At 36.9% G+C, this 21772-nt stretch overlaps 1 protein-coding gene across 15 annotated transcripts in view; it reads right to left on the bottom strand.

Annotated features, from left to right (window-relative positions):
• Window positions 1–21772, bottom strand: part of NCOR1 (nuclear receptor corepressor 1) — a 154858-nt gene that overhangs the window by 105137 nt on the left and 27949 nt on the right. For all 15 annotated transcript variants that reach the window (XM_041770168.1, XM_041770178.1, XM_041770170.1 and 12 more), the window contains exons 3-5: window positions 19195–19328; window positions 7401–7593; window positions 2006–2188 (exon numbers count right to left, since the gene is read on the bottom strand). In XM_041770168.1, the coding sequence (XP_041626102.1) occupies window positions 2006–2188; window positions 7401–7593; window positions 19195–19328 (510 nt within the window). The remainder of the gene's footprint in view (window positions 1–2005; window positions 2189–7400; window positions 7594–19194; window positions 19329–21772) is intronic.

Genomic DNA, 21772 nt, shown 5'->3' with positions numbered 1-21772 from the left:
TAGTATGGCTATCAAAAAAAAAAAAAAGTTGACAAAGAAATACAGAAAGTGGAACCCTTCCTCATACACTGCTGGTGGAGTGTAAAATGGTGCAGCCACTATGGTCAACATTATCACAGTTTCGCCGGGACACCTGCACCCCAACGTTTATAGCAGCAATGTCCACAATAGCCAAACTGTGGAAGGAGCCTCGGTGTCCATCGAAAGATGAATGGATAAAAAAGATGTGGTCTATGTATACAATGGAATATTACTCAGCCATTAGAAATGACAAATACCCACCATCTGCCTCTACGTGGAGGGACCTGGAGGGTATTATGCTGAGTGAAATAATCGGAAAAGGACAAACATATATGGTCTCATTCATTTGGAGAATATAAAAATTAGTGAAAGGGAATAAAGGGAAAGGAGAGAAAATATCAGTGAGGGTAACAAAGCATGAGAGACACCTAACTCTGGGAAATGAACAAGGGTTAGTGGAAGGGGAGGTGGGTAGACGGTTGGGGTGACTGGGTGATGGGCACTGAGGGGGGCACTTGGTGGGATGAGCACTGGGTGTTATGCTCTATGTTGGTAAATCAAACTCCAAAAAAAAAAAAAAAACCCACATTATGTAACACACACACACACACACACACACACACACACACACACAAAACATTATCACAGTTTCTCAAAAATTTTTACCATACAACCCAGCAATTTCACTCCTGGGTATATATACAAGAGAACTGAAAAAAATATGGCCACATAAAAAGACTAGTACATGAATATCATAGCAGCATTTCTCATTACAAACAAAAACAGCCAAAAAGTGAACACAACCCAACTGCCTATCACCTGATGATTGAACAATACACAGAATATCCATGAAGCAGAATTTTATTCAGCCATTAAAGGGAGTGAAGTGCTGATGTAAGATATAATATAGGTGAATCTTAAAAATGTGCTAAATGAAAGAAGCAAGACAGAAAAAGTCACAAATTATATGATTCTATTTACCTGAAACGTCCAGATAAAAATCTACATAGATACAGAACAGACTAGTGGCTGCCAGGGACCAGGGAGAGAGGGAATAGAGAGTAATTGCTAACAGATTTATGGTTTCTTTTTGAAGTGATAAAAATGTTCTGGAATTACATAGTGGTGATAGCTGCACAACTTTATGAATATATTAAAAGCCATGAAAATTGTATACTTTCAAAGGATGAATATTATTGTATGTGAATTTTTAATTTGAATACATTTTTTTTTTAAATCCTCCCTCCTCTCATCCCCAAAAAGCAAAATTACAAGCCACAAATTAGGAGATATCTGCCTTACACATAACTGACAAGAGATTTTAGGAAATACTAAAATTAAGAAAATGGCAAAACAACAAACCACAGTAGGAACACCAATAACCCATAAATAAACGAAAATAAGCTCTCATTCCTAAAAAAGGAAATGCAAATTAAAACCTCAGTGAGAGCTATTTCACATCCAGTTGAAAAAAAAATTATCAGGTGAAGATGAGCATATGCACAAACCAGAACTTTTACATGTTGCCAGTGGGAATGTAAAATGGTACTGCGATTTTAGCTATTTGCTAAATAATTAGGTACCATATTTTGGTATCATCTAACACCCTCAAAGATGTACATACTCTCAAGTCAAGCAATGCCATTCCTATGCATGTACCCTAGAAAATCTGTTTACACTTGAACCAAAAAACAGCACCTTTGTATGAAACAGCAACAAACAATTAACAACCCATCCAGTAAGATCAAAAATAGAATGGACAAACAAGTTTTGCTATCTATATAATCAGACAATACAGCAGGGGAAATGAGTGGATGCAGCTAAGGAAACTAAGAGCCAAAAAAAAAAAAAAAAACAAGTAAAAGAATATACAATGCATGATTCTATTTACATAAAGTTGAAAAACAAGGGAAATTTGACATTATCTTCTTTAGAAAAACATACATTCTTAGAATATCAATAAAATACCAGTAAAATCACTTACTTGTTTCTTTTTCAGTTTAAGGATCTGCTGTTCTACTTTTGCAATTTCTCGATCTACACGATCCATACTCTGTATTAACTCTTCCTTTGAAAGTTTTGAAGGTGAAGCATTTTGATCATCTCCACATGGTTGCCCAGAGATTGGAGAGGATGGAGCTTCATGTTTGCCTCCAAATGCTGGATCCTTTAGAGGAGAAAATCAATAATTTATTCCTCACTAATAGCCAGTATATGTCAAGATTCTAACTGAAATAGTCCATTTTAAAACATAGCAGAGATATATATGCTATGTCTCTGATATCCAATAGTAGCAATTCTCATACATGCACACAACGCGACATGCCCCACTGATGTTTATACCACTTTCATAGTGTAGATATATCATTCACTATTTTGAATATCCTAAAAGCTATATAGAATGAGGTGGCTAAGCAGCCAAACAGCTTTAGTGTAACACCAGTGAAACTATAAGGAATATCTGGGGGAAATAATAATGCAACCACGACAAAGGAAGATATCAATTTCTTAACCAGTTCCTTACAAAGGTTCTTCCAAAGGTCTGAACTGGTTGGCTGGGAAAATTATGAACTCCATGTAAAATCTGCATGCCCACCCAACTTAACAGCCATGATATGGCCAAGAGTTCCTAACAAAAAGTTTTCAGGCTTTCCAAGGGCCAATAATCAGATACAGTAATGACCTAGGAACTTCTGTCGCTACTATCACCTAGGCCTATCCCTTTAAGGGCAACTAAGCCTGCCACACTATGGCATATATAAGATCTCTTAAGCCAAATAGGTAATCCATTCCACCTCCAAATTCCTAGAAAATTATAGCAGAATGAAACCACCCCCCACCCAAAATCTACCACCCTATCAAAACACACACACACAGTCTATTAATTTCCAGTCTAAGGTGAAGATATAAGCAATACTGTAAAGCAGATGAATTTTCGATTAAGGTACTAGTTTTCTTCAGGCTATGAGAAGCTTAGAGTGAGCATAGTTCAGAGGACCATTGAGCCCTAAATATATTAAATAACAACTAAGTAACTGAGAAATCATTAGTTCTAGCCAAGAATGCACATAACTATACCTGGATACTTGTTCCAAAATACCTTGAAACAGAGATTTCAGCTAAAACGTGTATTCCTAAAAAATCTCGTATTCTCTAACAGTATATGCTAAATATAAGACTTCTAGGGAAAAGAGGATTATGGCTATTACTTAAAACCTGTACAACTGTGTAAGTAGAGCATTAACAAAAACAGTAACAATTCTAATAGGGTAATTCTAATAGTTGAAGCTTCGGTATCATTTACAATCAGCCTACAGTCAATCTTTGCTAGCTTTATGCCCAGTTGTCCATGCTTCTGTTGTTAAGATGCAAATCCTTGAAATCATTTGCTTCCAGTAGAAAACAGTATTTTTCATCAAAATAAAAAATCCAGTTAATCAAAATTTAAAAATCCAAAAATCCAAGGATACAACATCTTTATCAACTTTAAAAAAAAAAAAAAACAGGAGATAATATCTTTACAATTTCTTTTTGACACTTGAATCTCCACTAGTTAGCTTAATCAGTGAAAAGCAGAGCAGTTCTTGAATGCACTAATTTCCAAATCTTCTTAAGATCTTCAGACATCATGAAGGCTACTTCTTTTGATTATGAGACAGCTTGATCCTGAGTTTTAAAATATTAATATGCAGGAAAAAAATCACTTATGAACCACCACCAAGACTTCCATGTCACATGAATACATTCTCCTACCATATGCATATGAGTTCATTTGTGTTATAGAACATCTGTAATAGCAAAACAGATTATATTTCAATTCTGCAGATTTTGAAAATGATCCTCAGGTGATCTGATGCATGCCCTAAGAACTATTACAAAGCAATATTTTCCACTGGTCTCCATTCTAGTTAATTTATCAAAAAACCAATTCCTTGAATGACAAGCACTAGACAGAGAGGTGAACAAAACAGATATGATGCTCACCCTCGTGGAGTTTATAATCTTGGGCTGGAACACAAGCTATATTAGAAAAGAGATTTCTACCTCATATATCACAATAAAAGCCAAATAACAGCAAATACTTACATAAGACTTATTAGCAAATCACAAGGTGCCTCCAACAAACAAAAAAGGGTATTTATGTATCTTAGGCTCAGAAAAGCCAATAGCAAAAGATATTAAAAAAAAAAAAAAAAAGAAAAGAAAAAGGGAATCCCTGGGTGGCTCAGCGGTTTAGCACGTGCCTTCCGCCCAGGGCGTGATCCTGGAGTCCTGGCATCGAGTCCCATGTCAGGCTCTCTGCATGGAGCCTGCTTCACCCTCTGCCTGTGCCTCTGCCCCTCTCTCTGTGCCTTTCATGAATAAATAAATAAAATCTTAAAAAAAAAAAAAACTGACGGATTAAAATAAAGACAATTTTCTATTTATCGAGATAGTAATAACAAATTTAAAAGGCAAATGAAAAAGATCATTTCCAAAATGTGAACTCTACAATTTAATATAAAATAAAAAAATGGGGATCTCTGGGTGGCTTAGCAGTTTAGCACCAGCATTCAGCCCAGGGCATGATCCTGGAAGCCTGGGATGGAGTCCCACATCAGGCTCCCCGCATGGAGCCTGCTTCTCCCTCTGCCTATGTCTCTGCCTCTCTGTGTGTGTCTCTCATGAATAAATAAAATCTTTTAAAAAATAAAATAAAATAAAAAACATACAAACAGAAAAATGAACAGATCTTTTTTCTCTACTATCAAATGGATGTACTATGGATGTACTTTGATCCAACATGTCACATTTTAATGAATGAGACTTTAAGATCCCTTTCTGCTAAAATATTCTACAGCTATAAATAACATTTATAGCAATTTATTCAGCCTTGGAAGAAGACTTTTATTCACTGTATTTTTTTTTAATGCTGTAAAACATTTCTTATAAACCCACAGGTTATAATGCATATATTTCACACAGTGAGGCAGGCCTCAAAAATCCCAGAAGTTGAGCTCATTTCTAGTGGATTACAAAAAAGCTTTTCCCCCACCTAATCTATTATTTTGCAAATTTTCAAATTTACCTAAAAGTTAAAAGAATAGCATAGTGAATAAGCATTTATCCTTTATCCTTCACTGGTTAACATTTTGCTATTTTTGCATTCTCTCTATATGCACACACCTACTTTTTTTTTTTTAAATAAACTGCAGACATATTCACTCTTTTACTTTTTTAAGTAGGCTCCTCGTCCAACATGAAGCTTTAACTCCCAAACCTGAGATCAAGACCTGAACTAAGGTCAAGAGTCCAACACTTAACCAACTGAGCAACCCAAGCACCCCTATATTCACTCTATTTTATTTATTTATTGAGGGGGTGGTGGGAGGGTAGAGGGAACGGAGAGAATCTTAAGCAGGCTCCACACTCAGTGTAGAGCCCGACTCAGGGCTTGATCTCATGACCCTGAGATCATGACATGAGCCAAAATCAGGAGTTGAATGCTCAACTGACTGAGCCCTCAGGTGCCCCTATATTCACTATTTTTTTTAAGACTTTATTTATTCACAAAAGACACAGAGAGAAGGCAGAGACATAGGCAGAGGGAGAAGCAGGCTCCTAGCAGGGAGCCTGATGTGGAACTCGATCCTGGGGCCCCCGGGATCCTGCCTTGAGCCTATCCTTTAAATCACTTTTCATTGCATAAAAACTCGAAGAAAACGTGTGAGTACTTACTTATCTGATCTCATGCTGGAAAAGCCATCAGCCACAAAGGTAAATAAACATTATGGGAAAAAGATTTGCTATCGAAAAGGGGGGAAAGGCAAGGATAGTAAAAGTGTTAACCCTGTACTGTTAAAAGAGTATCAAGGAAATACTTTATTATTTCTAAAACAAGTATTTATTCAGTACCTACTAAGTGCCAGGTACTTCCTAATCTGCATATTTAATGATAAACAAAATACACAGTTTAAAAAAAAGATAAACTAAGCAACTATAAAATAAAGGCATAATCCACAAACATGCATTTCACAAAAGGCAAGTAACAATAAACACAAGAAGCGGTATGATCTTAATAGAACCTTCTCATAAATTCACAATACACATTGTTTAAAATGTCACAAAAAATAGTTACATATAAAGTAGTTCTTTCCAACATAATAGAGCTACAGGTCAAACTCTGGAGAGAAACCAAATGTCCTGGAAAAAGATATGGCATGGAATGCCTGGGTAGCTCAGTAGGGTTAAGTGTCTGCCTTGGGCTCAGGTCATGATCCTGGGGTCCTGGGATCAAGCCCCGTATCAGGCTCCTTACTCAGCGGGAAGTCTGCTCCTCTCTCTCCCTTCGACCTTTCCCCCTGCTCTACTCTGGCTGGTGCTCTCTTTCTCTCTCTCTCAAATCAGTACGTTAGAAAATCTTAAAAAAAAAAAAAATGAAGAAGATGCGGCATGTATATATAATGGAATATTACTCAGCCATCAAAAAATGAAATCTTGCCATTTGCTTTGGTGTGGATAGAGCTGGAAGTTATTACGCTAAGTGAAATAAGTCAGTCAGAGAAAGACAAATACCACAGGTCTGTACTCATATGTGGAATTTAGGAAAGAAAACAGATGAAAGTATGGGAAGGGGAAAAAGAAAAAAGCAGAGCAGGAAAGAAGCCATAAGGGATAATTAAGGATAGAGAACAAACTGAGGGCTGATGGAGCAAGGTGGGTGGGGGATGGGCAGATGGGTAATGGGGATTAAGAAGGGTGAAGTTCACCTGTTGTGATGAGCACCTGTTGTTGTATATAAGTAACAAATCAGGGAATTCTATTCCAGAAACCAATATTGTACTACATGTTAACTAAAATGTAAATTAAAAAAACAACAACAACAAAAAAACTTCAGGCAATGTTTTTCCTCTGTATTTTCAAGTTTTCCAAAGAAACAATTTAAAAAATTTTTAAATTCGAAAAACATTTAAGTATTTTTTATTTTTAAAAATTTCTCTATAAAAATTACAAGCACAATAATTGCAACTAAATTCAAAGGTATTATTTTAAATTTAATTTAAATTTAACAAAACTGTAGTTGTCTTGAAAACCACTGACCACATTTTTACAGCCCAGCGAGCCAGTACAAAATGCTTGAGAGTTATTCAATAGCAATTTTTCTTTATAGCAGGCCTCAGATTGCTTTCATTTACCAAAAAGTCAAAAGTACTGACTTTAAAAGTCTGGAGCACTAAGTTTGTGGTTTTCAGTTTTGTTTAACAAAATTTTTACTTTCCCATAGCACTAACTTTTAGAGCCTGGCATAATCAGACTTTCTATTAGGTGCTGTGCCTGAATGTGGCTGAATAAACATTACAGACCGACAACTCCACAGGGGTAAGAGATCAAATATTTACCTTCTTAGCATCTGCAGAAGACCTCAACCCTTCTGGCAGTGTGTGTACTACAGGTAAGACTGCAGCACTAACACGTTGGAAATGGGGATCAGAAACCTGCTCCAGACGTGGTCGCTTGGATTCCAGGGAATCATGATCCACGGGGGAAGGCCCTGGGTGAAACTGTTCATATCCAGTTCTCCTTTCTTGAGGCCTAACACATAAAAAGAAAAGAAACAGTTGAAAATTGCAAGATGATGTACAACTTCCTGCTAACATGCCTGGTTGGACTTCGAAATAAATGAGAAAAATCATGCTTATTTTTAAGGTGAATCCCTGCCTCGCTTCCCTACCCTGGAAGAAAAATATATACAAAGTGCTATTAAACTTCTAATTCTAACAGAAAGAAGTTTCTTCAGGGGAGATGGGAGCGGTGGTAGTAATGTCAAAGACATAACAAAAGATTTCAATTTGCAGAAAATTTAAAGTTGCTGAGAAATATCCCTAAAATACTATTTCTAAATCTGTGCCATTATAATTGAATTTTGTATGATCTAAACCAGAAAATTCATCATTTTGTACCAATAATAAAAACAAGCAGGAAAAACAAATCTCCCAGCAACTGTAAATGGAAACATAAATGACTTGAATTGTGAGGTATTAAGACTTAAAGACGAGTCTCGAGTGGAAATGTAACACTGCTTTGAAATTCTGACCCCTAAAATACGTATTCTGTCTGGTTTCTGCAAGTATGTAAGTGTCTTGAAAGTCAGGAATCTATCTTTGATTCCTTCACATGATGTACTGGACAGAGTACTGCATGTGGGTGTTCATTAATTTCACTTTCCCTTTCCTACCAAAGTATTTACAGAAGCAACATTTTACTTTGAGGCCAGACTTTAAACAAACGTTTCACAAAACATTTCTCAATGAAAAGGATAATCACTGGGTTTTTAAATTTTTTTTTTTTAAGTTTTGTTTTTTGAGAGAGAGGCGGGGGAAGGGGGGCAGGGGAGGGTGTGTAGAGAGAGAGGGAGAGACAGAATCCCAAGCAGGTTCCACACCCAGCATGAAACCTGAGGTAGGACTCAATCCCACAACCCCAAGACCATGACCAGAGCCAGAATCAAGAGTCGGCTGCCCAACTGACTGAGCTACCCAGGGTCTCCTTTTTAAAAGAAATGATGAAATAAACCCTCAGGCTTATAAAATTATTATATTTCACATATATTGTATAATACATATTTAATATGTAACATATTATATATAATTATATTTTACATACATATTTATTATATATTATTATATTTCAAAAATCTGGAGTGCCTGGGTGGCTGAGTCAGTTAAGCATCTGTCTTCAAAGCTCAGATCATGATCCCAGGGTTCTAGTATCAAGCCCTGCATCAGGCTTCCTGCTCAGGGAGGAGTCTGCTTTTCCTTCTCCCTCTGCCTCTCCTCACTGCTTGTGCTCTTTCTCTTTCTCAAATAAATAAATAAAATCTAAAAAAAAAAAAAAAATCTGAAATCTCATTCAAGACATAAATCCCATTATCTTACAAGTCACAATGATGTCACAAAAAATAGTAGAGTAGAAATCCTTAGGAAAAAGATAAGGATGGCTGCTTTTGCCACTTGCATTCAATATAGTATTCAGAGTTCTTGTCAGAACATTTGGCAAGAAAAAGAAATAAAAGGCCTTCAAATAAAAATCTGAAAGGAAGATATAAAGTATTTCTATTGAGATGACATGATCTCATATGTAGAAAAATCTAAAGAATCCACCAAAAAAACCTAGAACTCATAAATGAATAAAGTAAAACTGGAGGATACAAATTCAACGCACAAAAAAATCAGTTATCTATATATCAGCAATGAACAATCTGAAAATGAAATAAACATTTCATTTATAACGGCATCCAAAAGAATAAAAGTTAGGAATAAATTTGAAGAAGGAGGTCCAAAACTTACACACTGAAAACCACAAAACATTGCTGAAGAAATTAAGGAAAACTTAATACTAAGATATCTCATGCTTATGTACTAAAAGCCTTAGTACCATTAAGATGACAATACTACTCAAGCTATCTACAGATTCAATGTAATCTCTATCAAAATCCCAGTGGCGTTTTTTTGAGAAATACAAAAACCCGCTATAAAGTTCATATGGAAATTCAAAGGACCCCAAATAGCCAAAACAATCTGGGAAGAGAAATACAAAGTTAGAAGAACTCATACTGCCCCATTTCAAAACTTACTACAAAGCTACAGTAACCAAGAGTGTAGTACTGACATATGGACAGACATACAGACCAAAGGAATAGAACTGAAAGCCCAGAAATATACCCTCACATCTATCATTAGTTGACTTTTAACAAGTGTGCCAAGACTATTCAATGGGAGGAAAGAACCATCTCTTCAACATATGGTGCTGGGGAAACTAGATATACTCATGCAAAAGAAAGAGGCTGGACCACCTGTAAAAATTAACTCAAAATAGATTTTAGATTTCAAAGGTTAAGACCCAAAACTAAAAAATCCTCAAAAAAAACTTAGGGAGAAATCTTCCTGACCTTGGATCTCACAACGAATTCTTGTATATCATACCAAAAGCCCAGGCAGCAACACCACCACCACCACCAAAATAAAACAGATAAATTGGACTTCATCAACATTTCAAACTTTTTTTTTAACATTTCAAACTTTTATACACAGAGAGTGACAAGAGTGACAAGAAAATCTACAAGAAATGGGAGAAGCTATTTGCAAATCATGTATTTGATAAGATTTTTTTTTAAGATTTTATTTATTTGAGAGAGAGAGAGCACATGAATGGGGCGAGGAGCAGAGGGAGAGGGCAAGGCAGACTCCCTGCTGAGAGAGGAGTCCAATGTGGGGCTCAATCCCAGGGACCCTGGGATTATGACCTGAGCTGATGCAAGATGCTTAACTGACTGAGCCATCCAGGCCCTGCTCATAAGCTTTTAACATCCAGAATACACGGAACTCCTTCCCACAATGAACAATAAAAAGATAACCCCCTCAAAAAAAAAGAAAGAAAAATGGACAAAGGATTTAATAGACGTTTACCCAAAGATATACAAATGGCCAACAAACATATGAAAAGATGTTCAACATCATTCATCATTATGTGAACACAAATCAAAACCACAATGAGGTACCATTTAATACCCAACAGAGTGGCCTAACTTGTTTAAAAAGGCAGGGTATGGGGGAGGGGCATGGAGAATAACAATTGTTTACAAAGATATGGAAAAATTGGAACCTCATGTGCTACCACTAGGAATGTAAAGCTATACAGCCACTCTGGAAAAATTTTGCAGTTCTTCAAAAAGCTAAACATAGAATTACCATATGACACAGCAATTCCACCTGGATATATAAGGCATATATCCTAAAGTACTGAAAACAGGAACTCTGATACAAAGGTATTAAAAATGGACTCAAACAGACACTTGTACACCAAAGTTCAAAGCAACATTATTCACAAGAGCCAAAATGAAACAACACTTGTCAACCAGATAAACAAAATGTGGTATATACATCCAGTGGACAATTATTTTGCCACAAAAAAGGAGTAAAGTTCTGACACATGCTACAATATGGATATACCTTAAAAACATTATGCTAAGGGCAGCCCGGGTGGCTCAGCAGTTTAGCACCGCCTTCGGCCCAGAGTGTGATCTTGGAGACCGGGATCAAGTCCCACGTGAGGCTCCCTGCATGGAGCCTGCTTCTCCCTCTGCCTGTGTCTCTGCCTCTCTCTGTGTGTTTCTCTCATAAATAAAATCTTTAAAAAAAAAATTATGCTAAGTGAAATAAGCCAGACACAAAAGGACAATTACTGTAAGACTCCATTTATAGGAAATAATTAGAATAGGCAAATTCATTGAAAATGAAAGTGAATTAGAGGTTACCAGGGACTGGGAGAAGTGGGGGAGGGAAAATTATTGCCTAACGGGAACAGAGTTTTCTCTGGGGTAATGAAAAGTCACGGAAATAGTGGCTTGGTTGCACAACATAAATGCACTTAATGCCACTAAACTGGTGCATTCAAAAATGGTTAAAATGGTAACTTTATGTTACATGTATTTTAACGCAATAAAAAAATTAACACCACAAATTAATTCTTAGAAACATTATTAATAAAGATTAGCCTAGAAAATAAAGAGATCTGAAATGCTAATACCAAATTTTATATTCGAAGGTTACTACTACTTGAAAGGATGATTTATACTTTTTCACCAGTTAGTCTTTTCCATTCACTCAACTCACTGGACTCTGACTTAATCCCCCATCGTTTCATCGTATTACAAGAGGTCACTCACCAAAGTCAGCAATGACCTCCTAATACTGAAAGTAAAGGAATATTTTTAGACATATCCTGACCTGTCTGCTACTTTTCATCCTTTACTTACTCCTTCCTTCCTGAAACTCTTCCACCTCTTGGTTTCCAGGACACTGTCTTCCCTGCTTGTCATAGTCTGAAGTCTGCTGGGGCATACACAATGGTTCTCCTCAGAGGATCCAAGCACAGATCATTTTAAAGATTATCAGTTTCCAGGGATCCTGAGATTCCTTACATTGTCTTTACTTACACAGACCCACTAGGTAATGAACCTGCACCTCTACCCCTCTGCTTCTTCCACAGCCGGCCTTCTCTCATTGTGCACACACAAAAAGCTTACAGCTCACCCTCCTTGGACCTTACATTGGACACCGTCTGTCAAGTGTCAATCCCTCCAGGGCTGCAAAGAAACAAACCCTTTTGCAAGCTAACAGTTCCCAAATGTTTGCCTTCAATAAAACTGAAGAACTTAAGTTGCTAAATAACATCTTCATCTTAGATAAATAAGTGATTTAGGATATATGCCTCATAAGAAATTATTTTTGTGAATAAGATTTCTTGGTACCTTCAACAGGCTAACAAATAAGAATAGAGTACATGCCGCTTTCATTCTGTCAATAAGTAATAATTTGAAAACAGCCCTGTCTATCTCATTAAAGCATGGATGCATTTCCATGAAATTTTACTTGTATTTGATAAATGTTTCGCATTTTCTTAAATGATTGCTTTTTTGATCAATCTTGTAATGACAACCATATTTCAATAAAGAAGTTTTTTAAACATATCTTTTAGAAACAGATACTTTTACATATTTTTGTGGTTAAATAGAAGACAGGTTGACCAATAAATAAATAATCAAACAAATCACATTACGATAAATTTTGTGGAAAAAGAATGAACATATGAATTCCAAGGAAAAAAGGAATAAAAAAAAGAAGTTCTGTTAAAGTCAAGTTTGTTCATGCATAGTATTTTTTTTTAATTTTTTTAATTTATTTATGATAGTCACACAGAGAGAGAGAGAGAGAGGCAGAGACATAGGCAGAGGGAGAAGCAGGCTCCATGCACCGGGAGCCCGACGTGGGATTCGATCCCGGGTCTCCAGGATCGCGCCCTGGGCCAAAGGCAGGCGCTAAACCGCTGCGCCACCCAGGGATCCCCATAGTATCATTTTAAGTGGATGACGGTACCAAACCACTATGGTATTTCAATTCCATCACGTAATTTTTAAAATGTATTGCTGCAGTTTTGCTTTCAGATGTCAATACTTTCAATATGACAAATTATATTCATCTTTTACAACATATGAAAAATTTTAGATGTCAACTTAAAAATGAACAATACAGCTTTTCACAATTCTTTTGAGAAATATCCAAGTAACAAGTTTGAAGACCACTATTTCAAAATCATTTTCCTTTCTCTCTCTCCTTCAGAGACTTCCACCTCATGGTACTTTTAGATGTCAGGGACCCTCTGCGCTCATCTTAAACTCTGGCCCTTCTCATTTTCCACCCTCTCTGGATCACATGTACCCACCTGGATCCTCCCCTGAGGAATGTTAGATACACCTCCACTTGGATGTTTCCACAGGTACCTCAAACTTAACTCATACCAAACTCAAGTTGTCTTAACCTTATTGCTCTTCCCTTGATCTTTATCCCAGAGTCATGGCAATGGAACCAAGCTAGAAACCTAAGAATTATCCAAGTCTCCTCTCTCGCCTTTGCCAACTGCTAGGACTTGGTGGCCTCATCTAACAGACTCCAGCCTGTTTCATCTCAAACCTCTTTTCACCGCCCTACCTTATGCCCACATGCTCTCTCTTTCAGGTCTCTCACATGTTCCCTCTGCTTCTAGTCTAACCACCTCAAATTCATCCCCCACAAAACAGCCAGAGCTCATCTATCAGAAACAAGCATCCAGCATGAGGCTAAAGGCCCAGAACCTCAATACAGCACTGATAATCAGGACCGCGGCTGGCCTGCAAGAAAACCGTGTGTGCAACTACTCTGGTACACAGGGCTGGACAAACTGCCCAAGCTGGATTTCAGTACTCAGTTGTCCCCTCAACCTACAAAACTTAAATTCAAGTATTACATTGTACCTCTAGTGACTCAGCCTACAAGATTTACCAAAGCCAGAAAGAAGAGCACACCCAGTGCCAAAGGAGAACATAAGGTGGCCAGGATACAGGACAATTAGACAAACACTGAGTACAGAAAGCTCTCTTTCCATCAAGAAATCAGGCTAGGGCACCTGGGTGGTTCTGTCAGTTAAGTGTCTGCCTTCAGCTCAGGTCGTGGTCTCAGGGTCCTGGGATCAAGCCCTCTGTGGGGCTCCCCGCTCAGGGGGGATTCTGCTTCTCCCTCTCCCTCTGTACCCCCCTACTTGTGCTTTCTAATAAAGAAATAAAATCTTTAAAAAAAAAAAAAAAAAGAAAGAAATCAAGCTATTTCCCATTTCAGCTTGCCCATCCTTTTTAGAAGAACACAACTACTCATGGATAAATAAGTAAATATATAATTGAACATTTAAAATTTCAAAAACAAATGCAATTTTATAATGGAGTCCTGGAGGAGTTAAGCATGAAATCTGCATTTTAAATGAACACTTCTGCCTTTTAAAAACTAACACCAGTGGAAGGGTACAGCCACTTTGGAAACAGTGTAGCCATTTCTCAAATGGCAAACAAACAGAGAACCATGATATGATAAAGCAATTCTACTTGGCATATTCCCAAGAGAAAGGAAAATCCACAGTCACATAAAATGAGTGCATAAATGTTCCTAGCAGCATTATTCATAACAGTCAAAAAGTGAAAACTCAAATATCAACTATGAATCGATAAATGAGGTATAAAAAAATAAACATCAGATTTTCATACTAAAAAAAAAAATCTCTGTAGACTTTTAAACTTAAAAGTTCTTATATTTTACTGACTTCTATGACCTCCTAATATTATCTTTAAATATCTTTAAATGAATTAAAGTTATTAAATGGGTTTTTTACTGTAATATACCTATACCATATTATTTTAATTTTGAAGAAAAGAAAACCCTCATGTAGGGAGAATATGTCATAACGTTCATAGCTATTCAAAAACAGTGGTCCACAAAAATCATTAGGAATTACATCAACTGATTTTATTTATGCCTAGCTATGGAAGGCTATTCTCTGAAACAAAATTTATTTCACCTAAATTTTCATACATACAAGCACAATTCGGCTTCTTTTGTTGCTCAAGGGAAAAACCAATTATCTGAAGTTCAGTGAATCTTTTATAATATATGAAATTACCTCAACTATTCTGCATCTTTTAATCTAAATATCCAAATATTCTACTTATGTGGACTAATTTTTCCAATGAAATCTAGAAAACATGATTGATGATACTGATCCAGAAATGACTCTTATATTTCAAAAGTACTGTTTATAAAAGAATATAGATTTGCTTAACTAAAAAATTCCAGGAATACAGAAGTAGCAAATTGCCCCAAATCCCACCACACTGAAACAATGCCAAAATTAGTTGAATTCCATTCCCAGTCATCACTTTATTTTTATATACAGATGGGGGGATATACAGGCAAAAATAAAGTAACAAAAAGAATCACATACAATATTTTTTAAAGTGAAGATTATTTGGTTTGTTTTTATACAGGTTTTAAGGGAAAAAAATAAAATGAAATAAAGCTTAAAATGGAAGAACCGCTGGACTCCAGGTAAATGCTCCTTCACCATAAGAAATTAGTTCCTAAAATTAGTTCCCCCACTAAAGGGTAAGAGGAAAACTATGAAAGGCATTAAGATGGGAATTTTTTTTATTAACTTAAGAATTCCATGTCAAAAAAAAAAAAAAAAAAAAAAGAATTCCATGTCAGAAGTACCAAATCACTCCAGGCATACTCTTCATGTGCATATCTTTAAACATTCTCCCAATACCTTCTATACCTCTAGATTCCATAGTTATATCATTTTTACTTTGTCAAGATTTGCTATTGACATTCAGTTGTAATTCATCTAGGTATCTCAGATGGCCTTTTTACTTAAAGGAATTTGTGGCTTACTACAGTCCTTTTACCATGGCTTCCATTCTTCAGGTGGATTCCAGCACCTAGAAATTCTTCAAGAAGTTTTAGATGATCAGTGCTTTCATGTCTAAGACTGCTTGCTTCTTGCTTTTGTTCTTGGACTTAAGTCTTTTTCTCAGAACTTCGTAGATACTGCTCTGCTATCTTCTATCCTTGTAGTCGTTTGAAGCCACTCTTTTTCCTCCCTATCTAGAATTTCTTTTGCTTCCTGAATTCCTGATTCTTTTACTTACCTTTGAACTTTAATAACTGAACCAGGAAAAAAATAATAATAACTGAACCAGGATCTGTCTTGATGTTGATCTTTCTGTGCAAGTTTTCCTAGAGCAAGGTATGTCCTATCAAGGTAGAGAGTTCTCCTTTCACTTTATCAAGAAAAAAGTGTTCTTTTAAAATTATATTATTTCCTTTCCTTTACAGGTTCTCTACCTCAGAAACACATGTTCTTATGATTGTTGGATAATTTTAATTTATCCTCCATATTTACCAACTTCTTTCTTAAGATTTGATTTATTTGAGAGAGAAAGCAAGAGACAGCATGAATGGAAAGAGAGAGACAGAAGGAGAAGCGATTTCCTGTGGAACAAGATGCTTGATGTGGGGCTTGATCCTAGGACCCTAACATCATGAGCTGAGCCGAAGGCAGATGCCTAATCAACTGAGCCGCCCAGGTGCCCTAACAACTTCTTGCTAATTGCTTTAATGTCTATCCTTTTCTTCCACATCTACTCGATTATCTCTGGACTTTCTCGCAGGACAAGGATCTAATGTTTAGGCACACCTGTTTCATTCCTTGTTACTTATTCTGTGTATTGAATTTATAATGGTGAGCTTGGTAACACTGGAATGTCCAATCTTTCATTTTATCTAATTGGGTTGCCTTCTACTATTTTTAAAGACCTTATTATTAATTTTAAGTTCTCCTGTAGCACATAACACTTAGAGGACACATTCTTCATTTTTCATATTCTTACACATAGGGGATTTTGTTTTTGACACTCTATATTGCTTTCTTTAATTTTCTTTTCCAGGAATATATTTGCCCTGTTCACAGCATTGTTACTCTACTGCTCAAGTACCCCCATGTGCAGCCCTACCCATACTTTCTCTTTGGTGTAGAATGGTGTGTGTGGGTTTTCCTTTTGTTGGGCATTTGTCTACAGATAGAGGACTGGGTTTGGCTTTCTGTATTTTTCTACAGCCTGAGGGAACAGGGGAATGGGGCAGAGAGGAAAACTTGGCTGGGGCTATGATAGGCTTTGTTGAGGATCCTGGCCCACTCTACAAGCCAGACATGTAATCAGTCCTAAGGGCCTTGGCTTATCACTTTGGAAAAAAGCTCACCATGCCTGCCCTTCCTGCAAGACAGCACAATAGAGATTGCCAAGCAAACAATTCACCACCACCACACCCTCACCGTGTATATTTTTCTCAAATTAGGGAGTATTTATAAGAAATCTTGGGATTTTGGGGATCCCTGGGTGGCTTAGCAGTTTAGAGCCTGCCTTCAGCTCAGGGCGTGATCCTGGAGTCCTGGGATTGAGTCCCACATCAGGCTCCCTGCACGGAGCCTGCTTCTCCCTCTGCCTGTGTCTCTGCCTCTCTCGCTGTTTCTCATGAATAAATAAATAAAATCTTAAAAAAAAAAAAAAGAAATCTTAGCATTTTACTGAGCCTTTTTCTTTAACACTGCTTCTTTGAAACTAGAAGTAGGAACCAGGAGGCCAAGTCATGCAAGATTCTTCTAAGTCCTATCTTGAAGGCTACTTTTCCAAGTTTATGGCAGTGGCTATAAGCCTTTCCTTCTTTAAACGGCGTAATTTTTAGCCCTTTTTCAAAGAGCTATTTTTGTATATTTGCAAGATATTATGGAGGAGAGTGATCTGAATTCTCTCCACAACCTTGACCAAGAAATTATTGTTTACAATAATTTTAAACACAGCCAAACAATTTCAATCTTTTTATCTTTTTTTTTTTATTTTTAAATCTTTTTTTTTTTTTTTTTAAGATTTTATTTATTTATTCATGATAGACATAGAGAGAGAGAAGCAGAGACACAGGCAGAGGGAGAAGCAGGCTCCATGTACCGGGAGCCTGATGTGGGATTCGATCCCGGGTCTCCAGGATCGCGCCCTGGGCCAAAGGCAGGCGCCAAACCACTGCGCCACCCAGGGATCCCCAATCTTTTTATCTTTTTCAAACCTAAACAGTAAACATATTTTTAAAATAGAAAATCAGGTTCTTAAAAAAAAAAAAAAAAAAAAAAGAAAATCAGGTTCTTTATAAAATTGCTAAAACAAGAAAGCCAAAAAGGAGATTTAATAAAAGTAGTTATTATAATTCAAAATGCTTCAGATTAAGAGAATGGGTAAGAGAGAGCAGAGATAGTAAAGACACTGGGAAAAATGAATGCCTACCACGAACAGGGCCAATGTTACCTGATCTAATACTATCCTTTGAGGATATTGCCATTACTATTCTCATTATCACAAGTGAGAAAACTAAGGTTTAAGGAGTCTGAATCAGTAATTTGCAACTCTAACTGCAAATGAGAATGACTAGGAAACTCTAGACATACACGAACACCTGGGCCAATCCCAGGAACTGATTTAATTCATCTGAGATGGGGCTGAGGCAAGTTTAAAAACCTAGGTGGTTCGGGATGCCTGAGCATTTGCCTTCGGCTCGGGGCGTGATCCGAGGTCCTGGGATCAGGTCCCCTATCGGGCTCCCCACAGGGAGCCTGCTTCTGTCTCTGCCTCTCCCTCCCTCTCTCTCTCTCTCTCCCTCATTCATGAATGCCCAATAAATAAAATTAAAAAAAAAAAAAAAAAAAGAACCAAGGTGGTTCTAACATGCAGCCTAAATTAAGAACACCAGTTTATACACGTGACTAAGGCTACAAGCTGATCAGGATCGGACCTATGTCTACCTGACTTCCTACTACACAGCAGAACTGTGAACTCGGGAAACAAGTTCTAAGAGTTTTTAACTGTTATGATAAGTACTCCAAAAGATCAACCAACATAGGGCAGCCCTGGTGGCGCAGCGGTTTAGTGCCTCCTGAAGCCCGGGGTGTGATCCTGGGGACCCCGGATCGAGTCCCATGTCATGCTCCCTGCATGGAGCCTGCTTCTCCCTCTGCCTGTGTCTCTGCCTCTCTCTCTCAAAAATAAATAAATAAAATCTTAAAAAAAAAAAAAGATCAACCAACATAAAAGACTTAAATTATTAACGATAAATGACCCATCATGGCTTGGTTATAAAACTATAAAATTAAATTCAATGGCATACTTGTGAAGTACACACACACTTGAGAAGTTCCATCCTAGATGGAAACACAAAAGAACCCCATTACCTGTCAGAACCCGGGTGAAATTCTGAAAGCAGGGAAGGCCGTCTGCGAAGCTGCTGTTGCTGCTGCTGTTGCAGGAGCTGTGATGCCTGGCTGACTTCAAGATGAGAAGAACGATAATCAGGGACTGCAAATTCCTAGTATTAAAAGAATCACAGATTACTTATTAGCCAAAAAGTCAAAAACATCATGAAATTAAACCATGTATAAATGCACAGAGGCAGTTATGGGCCACTAAGCATGGAAACAAACAGCAATGATGATTTCTATCCTTCACTGATCTAATTCTTCCCCATCAACCTAAAACAATCAACATTTTAACTGTGTATCATTCAAAAGAATTCAATTTGACTATATTTGACTCATTCTCCTAATAACATGCATTACAGTAACTCCCTATCTATATTATTCAAGCAGTAAGATCTCAAACTCAAGTGTTCAACATGAAATCCTAAAAAACAAACAAACAAAAAAAGAAATCCTAAAAAACAGTCCAACCTTAAGTTCAAAATGGGTGAGCTGGAAGGCCACAGAAGCCATTTAAATACATGTATATTTACAAATGAAGAGACAGAAGTCCAGAAACTCAACCTGCTAGTTAAGAGTAATGCTAGTAATGCTACTTTTAACTTTTCATTGAAAAGAGAAAAAGCTCCTTTTCAAAAGAGATTAATGCTAACAATCATGGTTATACCTAGAACTGTCAACCCAGGAATTCCACTCCTACCTATATACACAAGGTATTTAAAGCATATGTCCACACACAAAACTTAGTACACAAATTTTCAAAGCAGTGTCATTCGCAATAGCCAAAATGTAGAAAGAATCCAAATGCCCAGTGACTCAAGAATGGATAAACAAAACGAGCTGTATCTATACACTGGAATGCTATTCAATCATAACAAGGAATGAAGTACTGATACATAGTACAACCTAGACGAACCTGGAAAACATAATGTTAAGCTAACTAAAAACAGACATAAGGGCCACATGTTTTATGATTCCAGTTATATAAATGTCTATAAGAAACAAATCAACAGACAGAAAGCAGATTAGTGGTTGCCAGGGAACTGATAGGAAAGGGGGATTGGGATGAACTAGTATAAGGTATGGGTTTCATTCTGGGTGGCAGAAAAGTTCTGGAATTAGATGGTAATGGATGCCCAACTCTGAATATACTAAAACTATTATATTATACACTTTAAGATGGTGAGTGTTATGTTATATGAATTGTATGTCAACAAAAAGCATTTTAAATCATGAATAGATCAAATTGAGCAATCCAGACTGAAACATGGAATAGATAAGTCCAGAGCTCCTCACGGTAAGCAGATAAAACATAATTCTTATGTAGTCTAAGAAAAAATATCAAATAGAAAGTTGAAAATATAATCAAGAAACACTAAAGTCAGAGCCACTTTAATAAAGGCATGACAACTCACTCAAAAATAATTTACATCCAAAGAAACAGATAAAAGACTAAAAGTAAAAAAGACACAAAAGTATAAACGATATCCTCAAAAAAGGGACTGAACAGCAGTTAAAGAAATTAAAAAATTAATCAGTGAGATTAGACAACAGAACAGAACAGGTGAAGAGCAAATGAAAGCAAAGACAGAACAGAGAGGCATTCTCTTGGAACACAGCAAGGCACAAAGCTAGGGAAGTTAGAGAAGGAAAGTTAAAACCTCCAAGGTTAAAAGTTCCAACCTCCAATACCTACAGGTGAGAAGCAATATTCTAAGAAATAACAGAACAGCATTTCTCAGAAGTTAAAAAAGACAAAGTCCTTGGATTTAAAAGGACCTAAAAGTTGGGCGTAGTTTAAAAATTAATCCATCACACTGGATGGACATATCAAAAATTTCAGATAAGCAAAGATAAAGAGAAAAGTTGGTATCATGAGAAACAGGAAATAGGTTTCCTACAAAGTAACAAAGATCATAATAAAAAGTCTCATTAGTGACACTGTATAGAAGTAAACATGAACAGCCTGGGTGGTTCAGCGGTTTAGCACCACCTTTAGCCCAGGGCCTGATCCTGGAGACCTGGGACCGAGTCCCACGTCAGGCTCCCTGCATGGAGCCTGCTTCCCCCTCTGCCTGTGTCTCTGTCTCTTTCTCTCTCTCTGTGTCTCTCATGAATAAATAAAATCTTAAAAAAAAAAAAAAAAAGGAAACAGACAGGGATGCCTGGGTGGCTCAGCAGTTTGGCGCCTGCCTTCCGCCCAGGACTTGATCCTGCAGTCCTGGGATCGAGTCCTACATCGGGCTCCCTGCATGGAGCCTGCTTCTCCCTTGGCCTGTGTCTCTGCCTCTCTCTTTCTCTGTGCCTCTCATGAATAAATAAATAAAATCTTTTTAAAAAATACAAAAAAAAAAAAAAGAGAGACAAATAACAAATTCTAAGTTCAGAGAAAAAGAACTTTGAACCTACAAATTCAACAACCAAACCATCTCAAATTTTAGGATTATGAACTTTTCAGAATTCAAGAACTCAGAAAATTTACCAACCACAGACTCTCTCTGAAAGGATTTCTAAAGGATATATCCAACAAGACAAATTAAGAGTAAGGAGTGAA

Source organism: Vulpes lagopus, chromosome 10, assembly GCF_018345385.1.
Source record: "Vulpes lagopus strain Blue_001 chromosome 10, ASM1834538v1, whole genome shotgun sequence".
Classification (NCBI taxonomy): domain Eukaryota; kingdom Metazoa; phylum Chordata; class Mammalia; order Carnivora; family Canidae; genus Vulpes; species Vulpes lagopus.
Note: the sequence above shows the minus strand (reverse complement) of the source record. Positions and strands in the feature narration are given on the sequence as shown.